Source organism: Micromys minutus (assembly GCF_963924665.1).
Source record: "Micromys minutus genome assembly, chromosome: 20".
In the NCBI taxonomy this organism is placed as follows: Eukaryota; Metazoa; Chordata; class Mammalia; order Rodentia; family Muridae; genus Micromys; species Micromys minutus.
The window spans coordinates 24,673,090-24,695,380 of record NC_137955.1 but is presented as its reverse complement, the minus strand read 5'-3'; the positions used below and the strand labels follow the sequence as shown (position 1 = coordinate 24,695,380).

The 22,291-nt window shown below is 42.9% G+C and overlaps 1 protein-coding gene and 1 pseudogene across 3 annotated transcripts in view; one reads left to right on the top strand and one right to left on the bottom strand.

Annotated features, from left to right (window-relative positions):
- WDR70 (WD repeat domain 70) overlaps positions 1-22,291 on the top strand; it is a 208,137-nt gene that overhangs the window by 178,271 nt on the left and 7,575 nt on the right. For both annotated transcript variants that reach the window (XM_080933536.1, XM_080933535.1), the window contains exons 14-17: positions 12,432-12,532; positions 14,262-14,341; positions 15,983-16,099; positions 17,109-17,271. In XM_080933536.1, the coding sequence (XP_080789662.1) occupies positions 12,432-12,532; positions 14,262-14,341; positions 15,983-16,099; positions 17,109-17,271 (461 nt within the window). The remainder of the gene's footprint in view (positions 1-12,431; positions 12,533-14,261; positions 14,342-15,982; positions 16,100-17,108; positions 17,272-22,291) is intronic.
- Positions 6,372-6,831, bottom strand: LOC308433460 (transcription factor BTF3-like; annotated as a pseudogene). Its single transcript has one exon. The product of its transcript is annotated as a transcription factor BTF3-like (transcript).

Genomic DNA, 22,291 nt, shown 5'->3' with positions numbered 1-22,291 from the left:
TTTGTGACAACATTCAGAGGGAGATGCTAAGCAGTGTGTCTCCTCTGTCTCACCCCAAACCAAACAGGAGCCCTTTCACATCCAAAAGCATTTGCAGTGGTAACGGAAAGCAAGGGTGACACAGCGGACCTCAGATGTGCCCAGAGCAGGGCATCGGCTTGGTAGGAGAGGGTGTCATTCCCACAGTGGCTTACTTCTCTCACCCCGACGTTCCCTTGACGCCACAGCACCGCCCCAGAGCTCCTGGGCTTTGCGTAGCTGCTGTCTGGATCAGGCAGAGTTTCTGAAGATTGTCCATATTATTCCAGCGTCCATGGGTTTGCCTGAGAGCTATTTTCTAGCTATGCTGTATAAAAATTAGAGCCTCGCTTTCGAGAAGAGTTTTACAGCCTCCCCAAAGAGCTGCTTCCCTCTCTGTAGCCTCGCATTCTCATGTTCACAGCCCACGCCCTTTCCTCTCGACCTCGTGGGCGTGGCGAACAGCCGGCCAATATCCTTCGCTTCCGTGATGCTCATAAAGCTGCTGCTCTGTCTTTTCTTGTGTAAGTGAACCAAACATTCAAAAAAGGGAAAGAAAGACGAGAAGAAAAGCCTTTCCTTGTGGATCGAATTTTCTCAGCACTTCCATTATCTTTGATAATGTTTTCTCAGACATTCTAAGTTCCCAGTGACCTAATTGGGCTGGGGAGGCCCCGCGGGGCTGCAGGTGCTGTGTGCGTGGTGAATGTGCGCCATTTATTCCTTCGCACAGCACATAGTATGTGTCAGTGTTTGCTAAATATCTTGCTTTACTTTTTAATTGTACTTGATTCTAGAATGTTCTTACTGAGTTTTACATTAAATGTTCTAATCCCTGTCACTTTCTTTTCTTTCAAAATAATTTGAAATGTCACAACATAAGTATATTTACTTTTAGATTTGACTGAAAGAGTGCACATTTGGTTTTGTCTAATTATTTAAAATTTGACATTGATGATCTTTTTAAAATATATACACTTACTAAAATCCCTGTGTTTAAGTTCAGTGGATGAAACCCAAATTTTCTACAGATGTTAAAAATATTGGTAATATAAACTCTGTTTAACGTAATTTGCTTTGGTTGTTATACTATTAATGAGTGTGATCTATTGTAAAATCCACTGTGGTTTGAATTAAAGAAGGAAAATATCACATGTAGCTGATGCTGGGCTCAAATTCGTGATTCTCCTGGGTGTTAGGACTATATGCATGCACCGTCACGCTGAGTTTAACTTATTGTTAGTACTTGACATTTTATAATGTCTAATCAAGGAGCTGGAAAGACAGCTTGTAGGTTTGGAGCACTGGGTGCTGGGCGGAAGGACCAGGCCTGATTCCCAGCCTCCACAGCTGCTCACAACATCCGGCAACTGCAGCCCCAGGGGATCTCATGCCCTCTTCTGGGCATCAATAGGAACTGTGCATGCATGGTGCACAGACATACCGGCAGGCAAAAGACTCATTAAATGAGTTTTTTCTTAAAATTAAAATCTCTAATCAATTTCTTTTCTCAGGCTAGGAGACAAATTTCTGGTTGTCACCTCATCATTTCTTTAGGCTCCTTTAAAAGGACAATTTTTAGATTCTTTTAACAAGTGGATTTTTAATTCAGGTGCACTTCTTAGGGCCTCAACACCCTCTTTTATACTAGCATTTTCTGTAGAATCCAGATTTAATTCTGAAGCTGAATGACTTCAGGATCATCTGATGACAGTAGCCTCATTGTAGAAGTCCTCATGTGAGATAAGCTGAAGGGCCATCACTGTTGTCCCTGGCTTCCTGTGGGGAGTGAGAATTAAACTGGTTCCCGTCTTCTGGGGGCGTGCCTGCTGAGTGGTTGTTGGAGCCGCTCCTCGGTGTTTGAGCCCAGTACTCTGGCACGCAGTTTCACCAGGAAATGCTTTCTGCTTTCATTTCTAGGCCTCCAAAACCTTTAAGCAGCATTTCTTTTTTTATTAAGTAGAAACTTTAACTTTGTTCTTTACACAAAAGCTTCTGTTTTATCTAACAGCTGTTTATTTAAAGTGGACTACATTTCCTGCTGTAGACATGCTAACCACAAACAGCAAAGCCAGATGAAGAATCAGACAATAGATAACAAAACCATAGGAACAAGCATACTTAAGTACTCTATAAAAATCAGACAAAGGAGTCCTGGAGAAACGACTGAACAGTTAAGAGCCCTGGCTTCTCTTACAGAGGCCCTGGGTTCAATTCGTAACACACACAGTGGCTCCAGCTGCCTTTTCCAGCCTCTGGGGGCTTGTAAGTGGTACACCGACACAGATGCAGGCAAAAGAAAAAAAAAAAAAAGAACAAAAAAGCCCACACACCTAAAATAATAAATGTAATCTTTAAAGACTCAACAAGCGAGCATGCGCATGTGAGCACACATGGGTGAGTGAGCATGTGTGAGCACACATGGGTGAGTGAGCATGTGTGAGCACACATGGGTGAGTGAGCATGTGTGAGCACACATGCATTAGTGCACCTCAGTTCACAGATGCTCGAGGATGGTCAGAACAGTGCACCAGCCTTTAAAACAATGTACAAACGTGTTGACAGTAAGGAGAGTGCTCAGTCATCCAGTGCCATATTGCTGTGTTCGCTGTCCTGTAGGATGTCCTGAGGCCTTCTTCAATCTGATGAAGGGTCTGTCCATGCTAACACACTTTCTAGCTGTTGTATTAGAGTTCTGGCCAAACTTTCACATTCACTTAGTATGGACTTGAGTGGTCTATAATTAACATATCTCATATGTGTTTTCTCTCTCTGCAATCATGGATAATGTGTTACGGAAGGAGTTTTCAAGATCCCAAAAGGCTAAATAAAACAATATGATATTTAAAACGTTCTTACTTGTACTATTAGATAAATGCTGTTATTTTAATACCCTGTATAACTCACCTACATGGGGAAAGCCTATGCTTTTTTCACTTCTTTAAGGTTTTTCTTGCTTAATTATTTCCAGTCTTTGATCACACACATATTTTCTATTTAGTAGCTAGAGACTTAGTATGTTTTATAGTTTTATTCAGATAAACAAAGGACTGATAGTTGTTGTTGTTGTTGTTATGTTTATCTCTAAATATTGCCAACAAAGATAAAGGGCTTGGGTCTGTAAAGATTAGGTTGGAACAATTTTGATCAGGTTGTAAAAATTTGGCCACTGGAAATATTTGATTATATGAAGAAACAAACTCCAAGGTAATAGAAGCAAAACCACAGCCCCAATTCTTACTGCACATAAGTTCATTAAGTTGTGTAATCTTTGCATCTGGCTAATTCTGGTATATGATATTTTTGTTTATTTCCAGTTTCATAATAAAGTAAAACCACATTTTGAAAACATAATTCACAGGGAAAGATTTAAAGAAAATAACAGATTAGATTTGGTTCACTTCGACTAGTAAAACATGAACACCAGCTTTATAGCCTTCAGGGAAACAGAGGATTTAGACTGTCCCCATTGCAACCTGGTCCTCATGAATGGTAACATAATACCCAAAGATATGACCACTCTTTGCCAGACGTGATTAGCCTGAGGCTCCAGTACTTCAAATGTCATTCAGGCCTGAGAGACCTCCGTATCCTGGAATGACAATGACCCTGCCATGCCCACTGTGTGGAGATGAGCAGGGTGGGTTCTGAGCCACGCCGGAAGACCACCGCCTGTGCCCTGTGGACTGCAGCTTCAGCGCCCTTGTTTCTTGCTCTCCGGCTCTCGTCAATAAAAGCAATTACCAGACTTTGTCCAATAATCATTTCTTCTTCTGTCATCACACTTTGTTCTCGAGTTCTGCAGTTGGAGCAAACTAGCATTTGTTGTTTTCAATTAGATGAGGGAAATTTTATTTAATTTGTTTTACCCAAGAGACATTCTATTTTCTCCGAGAACTTTTCCTTGTGATGAAATTCTTCAAGTTTATTATCAAATACAGATGTGGTTCATTTAGTATCAAGGACAACTACCAGGTTCCAGATTTCTGCTGCTTTAGTGGCTACGTCAAGTTTATAGCACAATCTAAAGTAAGTTGATCATAATAGATATGCTTGATGGGAATTCATGTATGATTTTATGGACATTCTGAAAGAACAGTGTCTCTGTAGCAGTGGTTTTCAACCTGTGGGTCATAGTCCCCTGGGTGGGTGGGTGTTGAGCAACCCTTTCACAGGGGTCACTGGAGACCATCAGAAAACACAGATAACTACAATTCATAACAGTGGCAACATTATAAAGTAGCAACGAAAATAAGTTTATGGTTGGGGGTCACTACAATATGAGGAACTGTTTAAAGGGTTGCAGCATTAGGAAGGCCGAGTACCTCTGTGCGATCAGGTATTGCAGAACAACGCTGCCTTGCTCGTTTCTCTTGCTACTCGAGAGAGCTCCAGCTCCTTTTCTTGTCACCATCAGGCTTCTGTCTGGTTTATCAAAGGAAAAAACTATTCAGAACAGAGAAAAAAAATATTTCCAAGAAAAAAATGGCCTATGGTGGGACCGTCTTGAAGTGGGGTACGTGAATAAAAGGAGAGACACGTGAGAGGAGCCGGCTGTGCTGGCCTCACCTCTGACCGCAGAACCTGAGAGGCAGAAACAGCAAGACCACAAGAAGTGGGAGACCAGCCTGGGCCATGTAGCAAATCCCAGGCCAGGCTGCACAGCAAGACCGCGTCTCAAAAGCCAAAAGCAAGAGCCGAGCTGTGTGGACATCTCTGGGAAGGGAACACAGCTCTTCAAGAATTTTTTAACAGGATTTCTCATTTTGGTTGGAAAATCCATGGAGAGTGAGCACGGCTCTTTTAGAATTTCTTATAGCTCTTTTAGATTTTATTTTTTCTAACAGGATTTCCGAATTACTTGGAGAATGGGCCCAACTGTTTTATGTTTTCTAGCAGCTATCCAGAGAAGGCTGTCTGAAGAGAGAACACAGTGCTTTTAGAATTTTTTTTTCCAGGCTTTCTGATTTGATAGGAAAACCTAAGAATTACTTTTAGAATTTTTCTAACACGATTTCCGACTTGATCTAAAAATTCAACCATTTTTTTTATAGTAGCTTTTCTGACTTCAGTTGAAAAACACACGAACTATCCAGAGTGTTTAGAATTTTTACCAGCAGAGAGAGCTGTCTCAGCCAGAGTTCTTAGAATAGCAAGGAAAAGCTGTGCAAAGCAGACCAGAACATGCGAGCGCGCACGCACACACACCACACACACATACACCACACACACACACACACCACACACACACACACACACACACACACACACACACACTGAGAGAGAGAGAGAGACAGACAGACAGACAGAGAAAGCAGGAACAATCTGAAAGGCTGTCTTAAGCAGACTACAGAGAGCTAGGGAGCATCTCATGCAGAGCATAGGCTGCCAGCTTGAACCCATTTGCTTTCGCCGCTTCCAGACACCCCTTCTCTCAGAACCTGTCTTCGAGCCTAGGCTGCTCCTTGGCACTATGGGAGAGTGCAGGGAACAGAGGGGAATGGCCTGGAAGAGCTGGAGCAGCTCCCACTTTATTCCTCTGCCTCCCTGCCTAATATTCTAAGATAGAAAACTATTTCCTTTGTCTGTGAAGTCGGTCGCAGGCTTGTGGGATCTGGAGTGCTTTTTCTCTCATGCTTTCCTGTTTTTATCTGTCATTTGTTTGGGGCTGACACCTTGATCTATGGGTTCTGGAGATGGCCACCCACAATGCTAAGGCTTTTTGTTTTTAACTAGGCAAAGAATTTTATTAACCATTTCCAAACATTATTCCCAGGCTTCTTCAGCTTAATTTGCTGCAAAGAATGAATTAGGTGTAAGCAAAAAACAAAACAAAACAAAACAAAAACAACAAACAAAACAAAAAAAAAACAAAAACAAAAAGAGCTGCAGTGTCTGGGGGGCTCAGGCTTAAAAATTAGTGTTGTAAATTAGATTTCTCGCCTAGGCCCAGACAGACCACACCAAACACGGTTCCACGTGGAGAGGTTTAATAGAACGGGATAGGGCAGGGGTCAAGGCCAGGCGAAGAGAGGAAGAGGAAAGAGAGAGAGGAGGAAGGGTTTCGGTCTTTTGTAGGGGTAGTGACGTCACTTGCTCCCAGGTGGAGATGGGATTTAGAACTGATGTCTTCTGGGAATGCTTTGGCTGTTTCCATGGCAATTGATGTGCTAGGTTCCTGTCACCTGTGGGTGGAGCCATTGCTGGGGGAGGGGGCTATCCTAATGCCAACAATTAGAGCTCTAGAATTTATCAAATCCATATACAAAAGAAAATTTAAAAAGCAGTCATGATATGAAGTAGCAGCTCCTGTGACTTCTGCAACTGCCACCTTCTTCAGAAGTTGCTTCAATTCAGTTCACCTCATTCTTAGAAGCCTCATCAAAATTCTCCACCACATCTGGAACTTCATCATCCTCCTCCTCTCCAGGAGCAAGTGGTGCTTTTCCATCCACAGATGGTCTGGGCAGAGCTTCAGCCAGCCTCCTCAAACTAGTCCAACTGCATGCACCAGGCTGGTTTAGGATGCTGGGAAGCATTTCTGTCAGCTGCTTTGTCTCAGCGTGGCCTGGAATGGTGAAGGTGTTTGCTGAACTCTAGGGTTGTTAAAATGGATCCCTGTTCCTTGGTTTGTAAATACGTTCACCTCTTCAACACTAGAGATATTGTTTATTCCTAACTTCTTTAAGGAGAATGGAAGGTTTTTGTCGTCTGCTGTGGCTGTTGTGTGAACCACCTTCTTCTTTCTACGAGCCGTTCCTTTCCCACCAATGTGCACTGTGCCTGCAGTTTGGCGAGTTTTTCCTGGTTCATGATCATTTCTTTCAACTTGTGAGAGTGGAAACAGGGCCACACGGAGGACTAGGGTTCTCACTTAGAGGGTCTCAGGCAGACCAGCTGAGATAAGGTGTACACACTTGGGAACACAAGATGGAAGCTCGCTAAGGCTTCTTATACACAAGTGTGCGTTTCTCCTTTCTGAGCAGGCATCAGGCTGGTTATCAGAAATGGCTGAACATGCTTGTTCTTCCAAGGAGTCAGGTTTGCTTCTTCGTTCTTCTTCCATGATGCAGAAACCAAATGTGAAAATCACAGATGGTATGTGGTATCAGTGAGGGTCAGCAACTAGGAAGGACCAGGAATGGTGTCTGAACATAATCATGTTTAAGTGATAAAATGTAAGATGCTGGGCCTGTCTTCAGCGGTGCTGTTTAGATATATGCATAACATATTTAAGGTGTTGCTCAGGCATTGAGTTCTTTTAAAGCAACATTTGTGAACTTTTTTTTTTTTTTTTTTTTTTTTTTGACTTAGTGATACCATCTGCTCTCCATCTCCTTGCATTTCTGGGGGTCAAATGGAAGATACTTGAATTCTAGGCAAGCATTCTTCCACGGAGCCACAGTCTCAGTCGCCCTTTTCCTTCCAAAAATTGACTTGATAAGAGTCTTGTTCTTAGTTAGAAAGACTTGGAAATGATTTAAAAGCTCCCAGTTGTGTTCACTGTTTGAGATAAGACTCCACCACACGGTCCACAGTATCAGAAATGAGCGATGGGGTTGGAGGTCTGGCCCGTCCCCTCCTGTTTGTAAGTTATGGGAGCCGGAAGCATTGTCCTATCTCAGTCTCAGTTCACTTTGCTTGTTTGTTGCTTTCTGTCTGTGAGAAGGAGTGATGGTACTACTTTTGTAAAGACTCATTTACATTAAATTATATAAACTTCCAGGGCCAGAGAAATGGCTCAGTGGGGAGACACTTGCCACCCTGCCTGATGCCTGAGTGTAGTACCACAGCTGGACTCCCTGGGAGGAGAGGACTGTCTTCCAAAACCTGTCCTCTGACTTGTTTTAGTTTTGCCATAGCACATGTGCTCCTGTGCATAAACAAGTAGATGTAATAAAAATAAATTAATAATAGTATGAAATTCCAGGTACCTTACAGTTCCTTTCCCCTAGAATTCATGTCTAGTCACTGCTTTTCTTTCCTCCCTCCTCATTTCCATGTTTCACTTAAAGTAAACCAAAAAAACTGTAGAAATAATTATTTGGAATTTTTGTGGCTATCCCACTTTTGCTCAGGGGAGGGGTAATTCCAGAATTTCTGCTTTGGAATCTTGACACTGTTGGTAGTGTGTGCTCTTCTCTCCATCTTGACACTGTTGGTAGTGTGTGCTGCTCTCTCCATCTTGACACTGTTGGTAGTGTGTGCTGCTCTCTCCATCTTGACACTGTTGGTAGTGTGTGCTCTTCTCTCCATCTTGACACTGTTGGTAGTGTGTGCTGCTCTCTCCATCTTGACACTTTTGGTAGTGTGTGCTGCTCTGTCCATCTTGACACTGTTGGTAGTGTGTGCTGCTCTGTCCATCTTGACACTGTTGGTAGTGTGTGCTGCTCTCTCCATCTTGACACTGTTGGTAGTGTGTGCTCTTCTCTCCATCTTGACACTGTTGGTAGTGTGTGCTGCTCTGTCCATCTTGACACTGTTGGTAGTGTGTGCTGCTCTGTCCATCTTGACACTGTTGGTAGTGTGTGCTGCTCTCTCCATCTTGACACTGTTGGTAGTGTGTGCTGCTCTGTCCATCTTGACACTGTTGGTAGTGTGTGCTGCTCTGTCCATCTTGACACTGTTGGTAGTGTGTGCTGCTCTCTCCATCTCCCCTCCTTCTTTTGGTCTCTGTAGGGATAGAAGATCTCTGTGTTGAGCACATTTGTGTATTGTAGCTTACCCTTGCCATCTTGCTTTTGATTTCCACCATTCCTTACTATGTCTTGGTGGCAGCTGCTGGAGCTAAGTACTTCTGGGGCAGTTTGTTGTTATTCTGCATGCTGAGTGAGCTCTGGTTTAAAACAAATAAAACTTAACCTTGAGCCAGAAGGGAGTTGAGCTTTGACAACTAACTGTAGCCATTAGTTGACGAACATGTAAGATGAAATGGATTAGTGATAGGATAAGATGTTCTCTCTGTTTAATCAAGCAAGTCAGTATACATAGTATGCAGATTAGATTCAGAGCCTCACTCTTACAATGCAGTGTTCCTCTGCCACATGGCTGTTGTAATATGAGGTAAAGCCTGTCTCTTTGGTATTGTAGGTCTGGTGTTTCTGGGATCATCTCTGGTTCCTCGATTCGGGAATGTCCCTTCACTTGCTTTGCAGCATTGTTTAGTACATGTCAAAGGTCCAGGCATGTTAACCAAAGAGGCGTCTCTTAACGAGAGGATGAAGGAGTTTGGACTGTTTGGCTAAATGAGTAATTGCACTCTCTTTCTTTGTATTTATGGCTCATCTGTCTTCTGATGGTTCTGGGCTCCTAGCAGACACGTGTCCATTGTTGTTGAGCAAAGCTCAGTATGTATGTTTGACAAGTTAGCAGTGTGGCAACTCTAATTGCTCCCGCCGGTTGGACTCCGGGATTGTTTGGTTTGGCAAATGGCCAGCTCTCTGCTATAAGATGCATTTCCTTGACAGGACAAAGGACGGAGGCACATTAGCTGCAAAGTTTACAAAGGTCAGCTAAACACACACAATAAATATTAATAAACAAAAAAGGCCCACCCACCTTTGACTTTGAACTCCGTGTCTTCACTCTGTGTTTTGGAATCCCTGTAGTATTTGATTAATAGCCAGTCTTAAGGTAATTGAGCCTCAAGTGTCCTGTGCCTAAGCTAGTCTGCTCACAGGCCTTTCATTGGCTGCTTTGGTGACTCATTGCCACAGTGGAGTGGTCTCTGGACCAACTGTTTAGTTCAAGGGCTCTTACTTGCATTTCCCTGCTTCAGCATGAGAAGAGGGTAAATGTGCCTGTCTCTGCCCGCTTATGCTGAGCAGTCATGTGGGGCGTGTCTTGGAGCTCTGGAGATAAAGGATCTGAGCAGGAATAGAGGTGAAATGCCTTCAGACTCCCTGGAAAGCAACCAGACATTGGTCTGTTGGCCTGAGCAGTTGCCTCTCTAACATTTACACCCTCAGTGGAAAGGGAGAGAGTAACAGTAACCTGCTGCCCCTGGAAACTGCCTATTTGGCTGGGTGTCTTGGAATTTATCTGGCCTACATTGTGGATCGTTTCCAGTTCTGCACCCTGCTCACTTGAAAACATATTTGAGAACCAGTAACTGTTTAGCCAGACCTGTAGAGAACCAAGGAAGAGAAAGAATTCTAAAGCCATGTCTCTAACATTGTCCTGGGCCATTCATGGTGGTTGGGGTTCTAAAGGCACCTGAAAGCCCCTTGGCTCCTTTTCTTGCTTCCTGGTTCATATACACATTGTCTCCAGGACTGTAGAAGGAAGGAACCAACCCTGATGGATTTGTATGATGGTTGGTTATAATAATGATACACAGAAATCAAATTCTTCCTCCTGGAAGGGATAGTTTACAAATTGAAAATTGTCTCCAACTATGCTTAACAAAGTAACCCATTCAAGTACAGGTGAGATGTAACTTTTAAGTTACTTGAAGAGTACCAGACACTAATCTAAAGACCTGGAATATATTACCAAACAAAATGGATCCATATCTCTGGACATGGGGCATGAATTCTAGTTGAGAAAGGTACAGCAGAAGTGATTTTAAAAATCCTGTTCTGTGTTGAAGATGTGTGCTATAGCAAAAAGGAAGCTGAATGAACAGTTAAAGGGGCATCATTTTAAATAAGATGACTGGTGGGTGACATTTAAGCAGAGATGTTGCCAGCTCAGGTAGGGCCACATAGACACACTGTTAGGAAGTTGTCTCTGTGGCTCTTCTCATTTTTCCTATACCTGCCCAGGAAGCACTCAGTGGTCCAGGCACAGTTGTCATCATAATCTCAATGCCAGAGCACCTGCAGAACCCTGTCTGTCAGCATACTTAATTCCATCTCGCCAACCTGGAGCTGTTTTATTAGAAAATCTGACTTTAATGTATATGCATACATGCATAAAGCAGCAGTAACTAAGAAAGGCTAAGGAAGGGGAAGTAAGAGAGAGGACCTAGTATGTGGTCTGACAGGTAAGGGGGCTTCCACCAAGTCTGAAGACTCAATCCCTGGAAGCCATCCATATTGTGGAAGGGGAGAATGGACTCCTCTGCCCTCTGCCCTCTGATCTCTTGAGCATGCACTGTGGTACACATATTCTCCCCTCCTCATAGCCAAATACGTGTGAAAAGGGAGAACACTGGAAAGGAAAACCCAGCTGTCAAGTATAAAGGATGCACATGGTTCAAGTGTTTCTCCTGTCACTGTTGTTTGGTTTGCTTTTTAACACTTGTTAGCAGATGTTGGAGATCAGCACCATAGATTTGAGGAAGGTGGTGAAATGAAAACTAAGGAAACATAAAAACCTGCTCCTTCCACTTCCCCCACGCCCACCCCCACTTCCATGGGGAAATGCAAACACGGACTCTGGTATGACTCAGTCCACTTCAGTGGCACACAGCTTACAAATTACCTTGCAGCATTGTTAGATGTGAATTATCAACTTGCAGGCTCTTTTTTAGCTTCCTTCATAGTTCTGGGATATTAGAAAAGGCTTTGTAGCCATTTAACTATCTCCAGTCAGGTGAGAGTCAGAATTTCTACCAAAGGGATCTGAGAGCTTCCAGGTATTTTCTTCTTAATGAAAGAGCTCACCTTGCTTCAGATGTGGTTTGCAGAACTTGGTGTGTAGTGTCTGTGCTTCCCAGTGTCAGCTGCATGTTCCCCTTCCCCCTTGATTCTTTTTATGTCCCTCCCAGCTTTCCTCCTACCCCAAGAAAATCGCAAACAGCTTGTGAGAACTCAGAACTCAGGTTCTTTGCGACCACAGAGTACCAGTTATTCCTCACCAGACATGAATTCAGAGGGCCATAGTTTCCAGTGAGGGACCTTCTTAAATAGCTTCCCATCAGGTTAACATCAAAGCTTTGCAATTGATATCTGCTTTATTTCTGTCACGGCTTTGCTGCTTTGTCTCATAGGCAGGGAGAGATTATTAATTGTCTACCAATATGTGCTCTTTGTAAAACAAAACTTAATGAGACTTGGATCTTTGTGAACTAAAAACAATAACCACCTGGCCTCCATCTGAGTCCAGCGGGACATACTGTGTGTAAAAGCATGAAAACCAGATCTAAGTTTGCTGTGGTGGTCAGAGTGCCAGCCTCACACTGGACCTGGACTGCCTAACTGTGGCTCCAAGGCTGTCCGGGAAAGGGGTCATGTGCAGAAATGAGTGCCTTGTATCTTTGTAGGGTTTCACATGGATGATTAGGGGTGGCCTGGGCTTCACTTACAGAGCACATCACTGTGATTTACAGGATATCTGAGAAGTTACTGGTTTCTCTCGGGCCAGTACTTGAGTCCTTAGCAAACTGATCATCTAAGCACCAGCAGAAATCTTCCCCTCGTTTTTTTTATTTGGTCACCTGACTTGACTTCTGTACCTGTCCTTTTTAGAGTGTGGTCCGCTGCCTGTGGCATCCAAAGCTGAACCAGATCATGGTTGGAACTGGAAATGGATTGGCAAAAGTGTACTACGACCCCAACAAGAGTCAGAGGTATGTCCTGGGAATGGCCATTTGAGATGGATGACAACAACTGGGAGAGGCTTGGGCTCACCCTGGCTTTTACTCATCCCTCTTTGATGGGGACCCACCCTTTTAGAAAAAGCAGCTGGGACAGAGTAAAGCCTCAGACTCCTAACTTTGTGCTTTAAATGGGATTTAGATCTCACCCTTGATCTGCATTGAATTCAAAGAGAAAGTTGCCTGGGGATTTGCAGCCTTTGGCTGAAATGTTGAGTGCAGGGTAGGGGAGTCCTGATGCCCCGGCGCTCCCTGGACACTGTCATTAGCAGAGATTCATGTGGCAGACTAACAAATGGGACTGACCACAAGACACAGGAGTAGCGTTGCTTCTTTACCTGTTGGGGGGGCTTTTAGCAGTTACTACTTTGTACATTTGCCAAGGTTATGCTGTGTCAACTGAAAGGGGTACATGCTCTTTCCCTGGGCTCACCCCAAGTCAAACATAAGCATAACAATTTAATCCCAAGATCTGAAAACTGGGGGGTGGGAGGCTCACATACATCCACAGCTATTTCCACGAGACAGACCTTTGTTACCACCGCAAGGAAAATGGCCCTTCCCACTTCTGTTACTATGCACACCCACATGCTGGACTTGTGCCCTTCCCTCCAGTCCTGCTGTGAGGTCTGACATGCTCTCTAAGGAAAGGAAAGCTGATCTTTATGAATAGACTTTCACTGACCACAATTTTGCTCTAATTAGAGGTGAACAATCCTGTCTTTGGAGGCTTCTAAACTAGTGTTGAAACCTTTGCCCTATAAAGTAAAGTTGTAAAATGATATTTAAGACTAAAGTAGGATTTTGTTTATTAATAAAGTAAAAATGTTAGTTAGTGTGGACAAAATCCACCTCCCAGAAAATGCCAGCCTTACATTATGATACCCATTTGGAAGGTGCTGTTTTTACTTGGGATCTATAAGATTTGCTTATGTGTATTTTCTTCAGAGAGACAGCTCAGTATCACTAAGGCAAGGTAAGAACTTAAATGGATCTTTGGTTAGTCAGATTGTAACCCTGAGCAGTGTTGCTAGGCATGTTCCAGCTTAGACACTTACAACCGTGCATTTGAGATATGGACATACCCCATGCTGGGTCCTGTGGGTGTAGGACCCTGGTAGCTTTCATCTGGAACATAGGCTAAAAATGGAATCCTATGACTTTGCCTGACTTTCTTTAACATCTTATGTTTCTAATGCTTTTTGTGGATTTCTCTTCAAATCCGTGTCCCTCATGCTTTGACACCTCTCTCACTCTTTCACTTGGTGGGAGGCACTGACTGATAGGTGTGAATCTCTGGAAGTTCATTGTTGCCAAGACCCCATCTCAGAAAGGCAAGGTCTTGATAGGATGTTCTGCACAGACTGTTTCTAAAAACATCTTACGATTAATGAAAATGCTACAGTGAAACCATGTTTTGCATGGATTAAAATTAATTTAGAAAATGAATTGGTCAAGATCTTCCAGTGTTCTGGTTCCTACATCTATCATGGAGTAATTTCTGCTGGGGTCTACTACATACAGAGGTAGATGTAGGGCCCCCCCCCTCTCTGTGTGTGTGTGTGTGTGTGTGTGTGTGTGTGTGTGTGTGTGTGTGTGTGATTGCTTTGAGACAATCTGGTGGAACCAAGAAGTTTAGTGTTTCACCTCTACCTATTCATAAGATGCACTAAAGAAAATAATTTGTTTTAACTCCTCATAGGGGAGCAAAATTATGTGTGGTTAAAACCCAGAGGAAGGCGAAACAAGCTGAGACACTAACCCAGGACTACATCATCACCCGTAAGTTGTTGTTAGCATTCCTGTCTTATGGTGTTCTTCTCTGTGGTCTTGTTCATTGCTTGGTTTGAAATCAGAAAGGGTCTAGGGTTGTGGCATCTATTACCTCATGTCCTATCATGTGGACACAGGTACGAGTCACATGACAACATCACTTTAGCTTCTTGAGTTTTTGCAAAAATGAGGCTTCCTCACCCAAATGGGAAGCACTTTCCTGGGCTGAATGCATTATTCTGTTACAGTGTTTTAAAGACTAACATATTAGTCTGTGAATAAACGAGATCAGAAGGCCTGAATTTATCTTGTCCCATGGACCTGCAGTGTGACACCAAACAATGAATTCCTCTGAGATTAGACAAGAAATTCATGGCCATGGACTAACATATTTGGAGGAATTTCTGTATAAAATGAACTGTCTGGGCCGAATGTGGGTCATACAATTCTATTAATCTGACAGGTCTATATTCTGAAAACCACAGCCTCAGGCCTGTAAGAGGCCAGGCAGGAAATCTTCAATACCACATTAATGAGTAATAGAGTAGCCCTGTGTACTTTACCAGTGTCTCGGTCTAAAGCCCAGGGCACTCGACTGCTGGCCTTCTTCCTGGTGATGGGTCTCTTGAGAGATCAGTCAAGAGATTCCAAGATACTCTTTGTAAGAGTAGAACTGTTAAAGTTGGGGTTACAGCTAATCCCCTAGTCATACTTAAATCGCACCAGTCATGGGAAGTAAAGGGCAAATTTTCCCACCTAAAAATACTGTGTCATGTTGCCTGCCCAAGAGTGATGGTAATGTGCCTCAAGGCAGCATGGTTTATGGTGAGTGGTACAGACTGGCCTTAATGGAAGAAGGGGCAGAGGGTCTGACTGGGGAGCTGGAGGTGTTACAGGTGTTTTATTTACATTATAACCTTTGTCTTCTCCAGTTCCCTGGAAATGTTTTCTCTTTTAAATCTGTGTTTTATGGCTAGAAAAAGTGCTAGGTCAATAAGAAGATAGCTACTTAATACTCTACAATAATCCTGTTCCCCCAAATGTTACATGGTTTTCCCTTAAGTCCTGATTCTTTTTCTGTGACCACCTGACAGTATTGAATGCATGTGCCTGTGTTACCCTCTTGTTTTGTGTACCAACCATGTGGGAGAAGGGCTAAGAGACCCTCTCTTGTGGTTACTCTGTGTTTTCACCCTTCTGCTGAGAGGGGTCTTATTTCAGAAATGTATGAAGTAACCCCACCATTTATGAAATTTCTAAAGAAAGTTCAGGATGGACAGGCAAGTCATTGGCATTATTCATATTTGGGTCTCCTAAGAAAAAAATAAGAAAGTAGTTCTATTAAGTGTTTCTTTTCAAAAAGCACCAAAATTGAGTTTTAACCCGTGGCTAGGGAGATGAGACTCACCAGTGTTTCCATGACAGTGTTTGACAGCATTTCCTGAGTGCCATTCGCTGCCAGCAGAGGTGAACAATGAGTCTGGTATCAAACAGAACTGGCTAATTGGTTACAGTGAGCCTGTCTTTTATTATTAAATGAAGGCTGTCATTATGATTTCCATTTCATGTTTCAGTTAGTCATGCATTAGCTATGTTTTTGGATGAAGGGTTATTATTATAATGACATTTTTCAAATGTGACTTCTCACAGCTCATGCCTTGCCCATGTTCCGTGAGCCCCGCCAACGAAGTACGAGGAAACAGCTGGAGAAGGACAGACTGGACCCCCTGAAGTCACACAAACCAGAACCTCCTGTAGCAGGCCCAGGTGACTGAAGCAGCCTTGTCTAGCAGGGGACAAGGGGTAGGGTAGTGTCATTGATGTGGAGGTGGGAAGAGCTTTAGGGCCTGAGTCCTTGTCACACACTAGTGCTTTTCAGATGGCTTCTTGGCTAGCACCAGAGTCACATGTGGAGCTTACAGAGGAGCAGCGCTGAAGCAGAGAGGACAGCTAGGGCGTCCTCCTCCCTAGCGTAAGCCTTGGGTGACCTCACAGTGACAAAGCTGCTGCTCTCCATATTGGCTCACCATTGGTCTCCTAGCCTGGTGTCCAAGCTGGACTAGGTCTCACCTAAGGCAGAGTGACCATGGCTTAGTGCAGTGTGAAAAGATGGAGCTGCCATGTCTCTGCACGTGAGAGGCTGCAGGCTCCGCCCCCTAAAACCTGCAATAGTTATTGGCGCAGAAACCCTGTAGCAACTGCTCTTTAAAACTGTTTTCTTCTTAATTAATGAAATTTATCTTCTAGTGTTGTTTGGTTAGTCATGTGTTTATCTTTCTAAAAATCAGTTCTGAACAGACTTTTCTAAAATGTCAGCCCACTTTTGTTATCAGGCACCATGCTGGCTATGAGAGGCCCAGCAAGAAGTGGATCTTTGCCCCTCAGCTTGCTGTCTGCCAAGGCAGGAAAGCAGGGAGAGTCTGTGTTCACACAGCTCGTTTATATTAAAGCTAAAATAGCAGCCAATGAATAAAAGTTACTTTTTGTACTGAATATCAGTAAGTTCATGCTAGGGTGGTTTTTAGTACAGTCCTTAATGAAATGTTTTGTTTTGTTTTTTTCCTTTTTTAAAAATCAGTGTCACTTTGTAAATTAAGCAACCAAAACATGTTTTAATGGCTCTTCCATTTTTAGACATTAAAGGGTGTTAAAGGCTGATGGTTCTTAGTTTTGACAGTGAAGGCTGCAAGGATGGCACAGGCGCTGTTGCGACCTCTCAGGATGCCGCACACAGGTCTGTTTGCGCTCTCTGATGCGGCTTTTTCTTCTGAAACAGGTCGTGGTGGCCGAGTTGGAACCCACGGGGGCACCCTGTCCTCCTACATTGTGAAGAACATTGCTTTGGACAAGACTGACGACAGTAATCCCCGGGAAGCCATTTTACGTCATGCCAAAGCAGCAGAAGATAACCCATATTGGGTTTCGCCAGCATATTCCAAGTAAGGAAAAAAGCTGCTAAAAACAGTAAAGTGGGGTCTCGTGAGATGGCTTAGTCATGAAGGCACTTGTCTACAGGCCTGGTGACCTCAGTTCAATCCTGGAACCCACGGAAAGGTACAAAGAGAACTGAGTCTACAGAGTTTTCTTCTGAACTCTGCACGTACGCCGTGGCTTGTGTGTGTGCATCTCCCCCACGATGATAGTGATAATACATTTTTAAAATAAAGTAGAAAAGTGGGACTAGCAGTGTAGCTCAGCGGTAAAGTACATGCTTAGTGTGTACAAAGCTATAAATTTAAGTCAAAGTAAGAAACAAAAATAGAGAAATTATTATTCCCAATGAATTGAGATAGTATTTGGAGGTTTTAACTTCTTTTCTATTTGAGCACAAAGAATGGGTCAAGATCTGTAGGTCTGATGCCAAGAATTGTAGGCGTGATAGCAGTGCCTGCAATCCCAGCATCTAAGGGATGCACATGGGGTGAGTTGGAGGCCAGCCTGAGCTATAGCTGAAGATAAGGAGTAAGTTCAAGGCTAGCCTGAGCTATAAGAGGCCCTGCTCTTGTTCAAACAACAGTGGAATTGGGAATTCAGAACCTTGAAGCCTGAACATTTGCTTTTATCATAAGACTCAAAAACTGTGGATTTAAAAACAACAGTTGAAGCCAAAAGTAAGCCTTATGTGCTTCTCTTCCCCAATACTTTAAAAGTAACTGTGTATTCTCAGTGGAGGGGAGTTAAAGGCAAGCAAGGGGGCGTGGCCTGCCTAGCTCTTAAGAAGAATTGGGGGAGGGAAGGTTGTTGTGTTTTGTTTTGGTTTTGCTTTCTCATAGTCTCCATGTGAAGTCCCAGCTGGCTGGGATGTCACTGTATAAGGAAGCTGGCTTTGAACTTGAAGCAGTCCTCCTGCTACTGACTCAGCCTAGCTCTCAGGTAGGGAGCTATGTAGATGAGCCTCCCTGTACAGTGCAGCCTTTGGGAAAGTCCCTCAAGCAGCTTTGCATGGGTGAGTATGCAATAGTTTTTAATGCTACCCCACCATCCACATTTACACCAAGCAAAGTACTATTGCTGAATTTTCAATGATTGACTTTTGAAATTTTTAGTAGAATTAGTTTTAGACTTAGGCAGATGCTAATACCTTACATTACTATAATATAGTTGAATATTCTCTGTAGTGGCCACCACTGGTCAGCTGCTAAACCTGACCGTGTCTTCATGAGTAGGATTTCTTGTCAGATATCCCTCTTAGAATTAATGAGCTTTATTTAAACTGCATTTACATCATCTGACCTTCTGGAAACCCCTTTCTGTTATAGTTTTCTGACTAACTGTGTTAAGGAATCTTTCGATGGGTGCAGTGTGAATGAACAATGCCTCCTATTTTGTTAACAAATCTTGTTTATAAACTGTAGAACTTTATTCTACTTCTGACCCTGTATAAAAACCATATTGCTTTATTTTCTGTCAAAAGACAATAGATTTAAAATTGACACCCCAAAGAAATTTCCTTTAAATAATTGCTATAACTTAAAGACACATACACTCACAGATTTCATATGAGTATGTGCGTACGCATATACATACACATGATCATGAGGTTAACACTGGTATAGTTGTGTGGACTAAGCTATGTGTCTTCCTTGGTCCTGACCATATTTTCCTCTTCTGTCCTTTCTTTATCCAGAAGCATATGGTGTGTTGCATTGTTATAACAGTTTAGTTATAATAGTTTCTCAGTATTTCTTGCTTTTCATGATCTTGAAGTCTTTAATGAATAGTGGTCAGTGATTCTGTCAGCTTTTAATTTGGGTTTATAGGTTATTAAAAAAAAAAACAAAACAAAACAGGAGAAAACCCTCTGTGTGTCCTATCGAGGGTTTCATGATGCCAATATCCTCATTAGTAACGATGCTGACTTTAGCCATTTGTTTAAGGTCCCCCTGTGAAACTGTCATCTGTGTTTCTGATGAGCGCATTTCTTGGGATGCTGTTCTGGAGCCTGCAGATCCTATTCCTCCCAATACTCTTTCCCCGGCTTCTGTCCACAGCACTTTTCGTGTGGTGGCATTCCCTGCTGCTTGTCTCATGTGGTTTCTCCTTTCCTCCTGTTTTCTCTGTCTGCTGCTGCACTCTCCAAAAGAACATTGTTCCTTCTCCTGTGCTTTGGTCTTCAGAGTTTCTGTTCACATTAGTGGGTTAAACTCTGAGACTGTTGTTTCGTAGCTCACTTTGTCCCAGCTTTGGCCGGTAGATGGTCCTTCGCAGAGGTGGCTCCTGTCTTCTCTCAGCAGTTCAGCCCCCACTTTCTGAGTCCACAACGTGCTCCCGGTTCAGCTCAGTAGTGCACTTCCATAAGGTAATCGTCATTGACAGTGAGGTTAGGCTCTGCATTGTGCCTCTGATGGCTCTCCTATTTGTAATGTGTTCAGAAAGAGCCACCAGTTAGCTGGAAAGAGGAGAAAACAGAGATACAGTCTATACAGTCTACAATGAACATGATGAACATTTTGATGGCCAGATGTTCCAAATGTCTACACAAAAGTAATTGCTAGTACTACTAATATCTACCATATTAGTGTAATCAGTAGGAAGATGTCAAAGACCTAACTCACCGCTGAGTTATTTCAAGTTCTAAGAAGTGTACTTTTAGAACCTGCTGGAAAACAGCTCATTGCTATGACCTAGAACAGGAACTTGGTTCTAGAATCACCTAATGCAATTCTGGTATCTGATAAGCACTTTGCTAAGGGGTCAAGTTCAATTCACTATATAGCTTTTATGTTTGAGTTTTTAAGTATTCATATGTGAGATGGGTGTCCACTAGTAACAATTGGGAAACCTCAGGTCCTTCACCCTACCATGCACAGACGCTAATGCTACGAAGTGCACCCCCCTAGAAAGCACCTGGGTATTAATTATGAGCTCAAATGTGCTAATGTTTTTAAACGGCTAAATGCATACCGTTCATTTGACAGGTAGTGTTTAGATACCTGCACTGTTTTAAAAGCACGGGGATAGGGCTAGGAGATGGACTAGCAGGTAAAGCACCTGCTGCTGATCCTGACAACCCAAGTTCAATACATGGGACCCAATAATAGGAGAGAACTGACTCCCAATGTTGTCATCTGATATCTACATGTGTGTTACAGCAGGCATGCAAGATGTGCACAAACACATAAACATACATATCCTGTAAATAAATGTAAAAAAATCAAAGCAGGTATACAGCATGTTTACATGTTGTTTTTATTTAGAACATATCTGGAGATTGGGCGGGGACTAACCATTGTATCTCTAGTCCCTTCTTTTGCTTTGTATTTAATTTCCACATGTTACATAGTTATATTTTATTTTTCTCAAACAATATCCTCTTAAATGGTAGTTACATTGTTTTTACTCTTTATCCCTTATAAACAGTACTGAACTTAGTACCTTTGGGCACATGTATTTGCCTGTGATATAGTAATTCAAGTTTGATTTCAAGTTTGTTTCGACCGTGCCAGTTTTCCTCCAAAAGACCTTTAATCAGCCTCTGCAGTCAGTGTCTTACTCTCGTTAAAGCTTCTTCCTACTCATCCTTTGATGCTGTTGTGAGTAGAATCTTCTACGAAACTTTAATTCCTTTCTATCTGGACACGCTGTGTACCAGTATACACAATGCTGAGTGTGCCTTCGTGTCCAGCTGCCGTTTGTATTTTATCATTTTCAATAATTTTCATACAAAGTTCTGGGATCTCTAAGTATAAAATTATATGTAAATGGTGTTGACCTTCTCTATTCTAATTTTTATACCTTTATTTCTTTCTCATCGAATTGCCTTGATTACTTCGAAAAGAAGAGTAAATTGTGTTATTGGGAGTAAGCATACTTTTCTCCCTTTGAGCTTTAGCAGAAAAGATCCTCGTAAACTGTGCATTTTCCCTTTTTGTGTATGAAGAAATTCAACCACAGTTTCATATTGTTTAATCTCATATTCTTTCCCCATAAAATATAAATTATGCTTTTGAAAATATGCCTATAAGATTTAAGAAGAGACCATGGCTGTCTTTCATTCATTCACTCAGTGACACTGAGGAGACAAGGCCATCTTCATGGACCTGTGCTGTAACACAGTGGCTAACAGTGCAGCGCCCTGAAATGTTCAAGGAGAGGGTTGCAAAGGAAGGGAAAGGGGACATGGACTAGTCAGGGCGGGGCCAAGTGCTACTTTTGTGAGATAATTCTTTATTGTATGCATATGAGTCTGTCTGTCTGTCTGTCTGTTTATCTGTCTGTCTCTGGCACCATGTGTGTACACTGTCCACCCACAGCAGAGACCAGAAGAGAGCTTCAGATCCTCTGAACTGTAGTTACATATGGTAGGCCTCGTGGGTGCTAGGAGTCAAGCCCACGTCCTCTGGAAGATCAGGAAGTGCTCCTAACTGCCGAGGCAGCTCTCCAGCGCCCAGGTGCTGTCTGAGATGTGGTTGTCAGCGTGGAGCTAACTGAGGTGGGGAAGTGGAACGCAGAGCCCTGGGAGTGAGTGCAGAGAGGCCAGAGGCAAGCATGTCAAGGCACTGAATCCTGGGCATTCCTTTAGCCACTTTAAAATTGTTTAAAAACTATTTCATTGTCATCAGTGTCGTCTTTGTCATCGTCACCATCATCGTTGTCATTGTGTGTGACTGTAAGCATGCACATCTTGGCTCATGTGTGGAAGGCAGAGGCTGACTTTTGGGAGTAGATTTTCCTCTTCTGGTCTGGAGTCTAGCTTATAACTCTGGTCATCAGGCTTATATGGTGACTGCTTCTACCTATCTCACTGGCCCCTCAAATTGTTTATTTTTTTTTTTAATTTCTTTTATCTCTATTGAAGTGGTGACATGGTTTTCCTCCTTTGATCTACACGTGAGGACCTCTGGCACGGTCTTCCTGTAGTGTGTCCTCCAGCTTCCTAACTAACTGACTTTTAAAGACTTACCTGTTTTGTAAATGTTTAGTTGTCTTATAAAACTGCCAAAGTGTGGTTGTTGTGTG